Below are 4,836 nucleotides of genomic sequence, written 5' to 3'. Positions count from 1 at the left end.
GCATGCACTTATTAAACAGTTTTTGTAAAGTAGACGGAGTCCTTCATTGTAGAAAAATATCTTTATTCTTACGGCACAACAAAGGGAAACTCAGGATTGACGTCGGCGTCATGTCGAAAAGTAAATGCTCAAGACTGGAATTAAGTAGGAAGTAGATTCACACCAGGTCTTCATCCGTCCATTCCTGGAGAAAAGCACAGGTTTAAGTTTGTGTTAAAATAAGTCGTAAACACTGGACCAAAGCTTTGCTGTAGCTCCTCTCACCTCTTCTACCAAACGTGGTTCTTTTGCAACATGGCTGTCGTCCTCGTATCCTCTCTTACGTTTGCTGAAAGACACGCGTTTTAAATTGAGTGCACGACGAGGTTTGTATTTGAAAGCCGTGACTGAACTCTGTTTTTAATGTAATCAAGTTCATTATCAACATTCTAGTGTCTGCTACACCTTCATGATCACCATCAGTAGTCTCTTAGTTTGTCTCTAACATAGTTCACTGCTTTGTTCGCCTGTGGCCTTTTTTTTTTTTTACAACTATGTGACTTTATCTTCCAGGACAGAGTGCACCATCATGTCTCTGGCTGCTGCCATCCAGGTCATGTGACTTTGACGGATTTCCATTAAAAGTGGTCGTCGGAGCGCACCGAGTCAGCCAAAGTGAGGGAAGCCTCGTCCCGTTTGGGTGCACGACCGAAGACTCAAGTCTGATTGTATTTATAAGCATGTGGCCGAGATTCCTGGCACTTCTGCGACGGCTGTTCTCCGCGGGGGAAACCTTCACGTGCTGCATATCTGAACACTGTCCTTCCGAAGCCCTTCCCGAGATGCTCCACCGACAGCGGTTTTGAACCGATGAAAGCCGAGGACCTGAGATAACAGTGCAGCTGCAGAGACGTTTTAAACTTACTTCTTTCCTCGGACAGGACTTGTGGGGGACATTTTCGACCGGGGGAAGCGATCCAAAGCATTAAAGTAGCGTTTTTCTGCCGTCATCAGGGAAATCTAAACGTAGCACCTCTCTCCAAGACAACACGAGCCTTAACTTCTTCTCTTCACGCCATCCCATCCCAGGTGTAAGAAACCCCGCCCCCTTCCTCCCTCCCTCCCCCCTTCCTCCCTCCCTCCCCCCTTCCTTCCTCCCTCCCCATCTTTGTATCCACCTGCTCCATTTTTACATACTGCGTTGTTTCGATATGTACTTTTAGGCTTGCGTAGACATAAAAGCGTGTTTTTGTACGATCTAGCTGAACAGACGCGAGGGATAGCCTTAAGCATTTGTAGGAGATGAGTGTCGAACTTTCCAGTGCATGTGTTTAAACCTTGAATGGATCCTTTTTTTTCTATTATAACGCCTGGGCCTACATACTGTATATGCTGCTCTTAACAAGCATCGCTCCATAGCTTTCGCGCAGTCGCGGCGTCTCTGGACTGTCGTCGACGTAGATTCATCATCTGAGAGGTCGTGCCACGCACAGATCGATCCACCTCGGCCTCGTGTGCCTCCTGATGAGCCGAGCGGCTGCAAAAAGTCTAAAATCTGTGCCTGTCGTCGCTCCAGTGTTTAACTGCGGCTGATACCACGGACCTCAGCGAGCAGCGAGCCTGAGAATCTCCTCATCAGCAATACCAATATCAGCTGTGCTTCAAGGTATGGATGGTGTATTTAGGAATGTGGTGTGCTGTTGTTGTTGTTGTTGTTCTTCCTCTCTCTGATGATGACGACGACGATGATGATGTGTTCCTTTTTATTTTTCTACCTGATACTGAACCTTGAACCTTTTGCATCTTAGATACGACAACGTGGCTTCAATAAAACTGTTCCTACTTATGACTGTGGAAAACCTGGACTGGATCACTTTATAGAGACTGAGTGCGCAGGTAAACTGGGATTAATTATAACACTCGATCCTTAAATGGACCATGCATTTTAAAATCAGGGCTAGATAAAAGCTGTGAAAAATGTCTTCCCAGAGATGTTTAGATTGATTGTTAGCAGTTCATGTAGTCGTCAGTTACTCGGTGATCGTCCGTTTGTCTTAAGATTCATGTTGAAGTCACATCATCTGAATATTTAGTGTAAGAATAGATTTATAAATCTCTTAAATTTTCCTCCTCTTACTTGTTTGTCGAGCCAAACTCGGCGTGAATCCTCTCCAGCTTCGGTTTGTAAGAGTTCACCTCGTCGGCTTTGGGAAGTTCATACTTTTTCAGCAAGGTTTTCATCCCTGGAGGAACAGAGAGAGAGTAAAAAACTCACACTGTAGCTTAATATCGCCACCCTGTGGTCACAAATGAAAGGTGCAATTTATTTGCTTATTATTTTTTTTGTTTTACTCACGTCTCATGGAGTCATACATCTTTGAGATGTCCTCCTTCAGCCCTAAGCACTCCGTCAGGTAGCTAGAAATGTTTTTTTTTTTAAAAACACACTAAACTATAACGCACTCAAATTTAAGCACCTTATTGTCGTTAAATGGTCTAAAGTTAAGCACCCACCTCTCCAAGTGAAGCCCTGCTCGTGAAGCGCTGTTCAGAATAGCCGTCAGAGCGATCTGAGACGGTGGAAACAGCAGCCCGGCGTCCGTCATGGACGCCTGTGTCAGGAAGTCGTCTGCGCTCCTCCTCAGAGACTCCGGGTTCTCCAGCATGGGGTATCTGGTCTGAAGGGAGGACATGACTCATTATGAGGGGGGACAATAACTCACCGGGGGGTTGGGGACATAATCCATCATCATCATCCATTGAGGTTCCTCCAGCCACCTTGAGGTCGATGAGCAGCCCCTCCATGGGTCTGTAGGGGTTGTGGACCACCAGGTGGAAATTGAGCTGCTGGATGAGCAGCAGCTCAAACTCCAGGATCTGCTCCAGGACCCTCTCCTGTCCCGCCGGCGTCTCCTGCACCAGGTTTCCCACAAACTGAGTGCAGGAGACGTTGAACTCGTCCACCTTACAGGACAGGTACGCACACGTGAGCCTGCAGTGACACAGTGACTGTAAATGAGGCTGAGCAGGAGTTTCATGTTTACTAGACTTAAAAAAAAAACATAATTCTTGATGAACGTACACACCTAAAGGAGTCTGAAGGGACAGTAACCAATCAGGATTGATGGGGAGATAATATCAACTGACTTAAAGGCGCCATATGTAAGAATGTGGCCAAAAACAGTTACTACATTCAAATTCAAAATACAGAGGTCTTTTAGGTTTCGTTTTCTGACGTAACTGGCAACCCGTGGTTGCTCGGCAGCCGAGACTCTACTGACTGCAATGATTGGTAGACGGCGGTAGGTGGCGCCACATGACGCCAAAACATGATTTCAAAACAAACATGATTTGCAGTCTGCAAAATATTTTTTTTTATGCAAATATTTGGGCTGTACTGTTGTTGTTGGTGAGTTCAGTATCAACAACAGCAGTACAGCCAAAATATTTGCATTAAAAAAATATATTTTGCAGACTGCAAATCATGTTTTGGCTTCATGTGGCGCCACCTACCGCCGTCTACCAATCAATGCAGTAGGAGTCTCCGCTGCTGAGCAACCACGGGTTGCCAGTTACGTCTGAGCTACAATGGCGGAGAAAACGAAACCTAAAAGACCTGTGTTTTGAATTTGAGTGTAGTAACTGTTTTTGGCCACATTCTTACATATGGCGCCTTTAAACCGTGTCAGATTCAGATTTGCACTGAAAGAACATGTGGAAAATACATGTGAACACAGTGACTCACATGATGATGCGAGGATGGTACTCCATGATGGAGTTGGTCAGGTAGAATCTTCTGAAGTACATCATGGCTGTGCCCTACACACACACACACACACACACACACAAAAAATGTTTTTTTAAAAAGCTATTTACAGTATTTTATTGTTCTTTACATTTATATTTTCACATACTTTTTTAATGACAAGGTTTTGCCATGTTATTTCATTCACTTCTAATTTTTTTTTATATATTTTGAAGTCATACATTTTTTTTATTGGTGTCAGATTATTTATAACATAATGGTGATGAACACTGTTTGGAAGGAAGGGCCCCCTGGGAATGTTTGCTTAGGGCCCCTGCAGACTCTAGAATCGCCTCTGCACACACATACATATATATATATACTAAGTACATATAATGATGAACTGATGAAGATGATGATGACGTCATGCATGTGTACGCACCACCACAGACTTGGGCATCACGGGTTTAAAAGCGTTGCAGAAGTCCAGCAGCCTCCGCTCGTAGTGTTTAAATAAGACGTCTTCTTCATGACGCTCCAGGAACATGGACTCACTCACTGCACTCTGAGGAGGAGGAGGAGGAGGAAGAGGAGGTGAAGAAGGAGAAGAAGAAGGTGAGGTATCACTCTCTCCTCTGAACACTCACCTTCCCGCTGTCCAGTATCCTGTTGCGGAATTTCTGGTTCGCGTTTCGTCGCATGTCGTCGAGCTCGTCGTCGCTGCTGAAGATCCAGTATTTCCTCTGAGAACTGTTGTGAAACATGTGTGAAGTGAGCGGAGAACAACGTTCACTTTGTGTCTCTGTGTTTGGTTTGTGTTTCAACGCGAATTCACCGTCAAACACGAGCTTTGACAACAGTGTTGATGATGATGATGATGGCGGAGCAGCAGCAGGTCGCCGTCGCTCCTTTATGACGTCAGCGCAGCGTCGCCATTTTTTCCTGACGACGACCGTAATGTAGGGACACACCGCGCACAGAGAAACACTCACTCTTTCTTACACAGCTGTGTTTTCAAGTAGAAACACTGACTTTTAATCATTTAGCTAAACTAAATAAAGCGTTAACTTTTACTATAACCACATAATCCTGAATTATAAGCCACTATTTAA

The 4,836-nt window shown here is 44.9% G+C and overlaps 1 protein-coding gene across 1 annotated transcript; it reads right to left on the bottom strand.

The window, feature by feature from the left end:
- Positions 1–71: 71 nt before the first annotated feature.
- Positions 72–4,615, bottom strand: ccnh (cyclin H). Its single transcript, XM_083903554.1, has 9 exons — positions 4,372–4,615; positions 4,167–4,289; positions 3,725–3,798; positions 2,758–2,971; positions 2,494–2,657; positions 2,336–2,397; positions 2,117–2,222; positions 265–328; positions 72–184 (listed from the first exon to the last, which is right to left on the bottom strand). Exons 1-9 carry the CDS (start codon positions 4,486–4,488, stop codon positions 158–160), a joined length of 951 nt encoding a protein of 316 aa, XP_083759680.1. The 5' UTR covers positions 4,489–4,615; the 3' UTR covers positions 72–157.
- Positions 4,616–4,836: the final 221 nt, after the last annotated feature.

The sequence above is a fragment of the Microchirus variegatus genome, assembly GCF_963457635.1.
Source record: "Microchirus variegatus genome assembly, chromosome: 17".
NCBI classification, from domain to species: Eukaryota; Metazoa; Chordata; class Actinopteri; order Pleuronectiformes; family Soleidae; genus Microchirus; species Microchirus variegatus.
Note: the sequence above shows the minus strand (reverse complement) of the source record. Positions and strands in the feature narration are given on the sequence as shown.

Coding starts and splice junctions, on each gene's coding strand:
- ccnh (XM_083903554.1), bottom strand. CDS start 4,488: ATGTTTCACAACAGTTCTCAGAGGAAATACTGGATCTTCAGCAGCGAC. Junction 4,290..4,371: donor GGATACTGGACAGCGGGAAG/GTGAGTGTTCAG, acceptor CCTCCTCCTCAG/AGTGCAGTGAGTGAGTCCAT. Junction 185..264: donor AACCACGTTTGGTAGAAGAG/GTGAGAGGAGCT, acceptor GCTTTTCTCCAG/GAATGGACGGATGAAGACCT.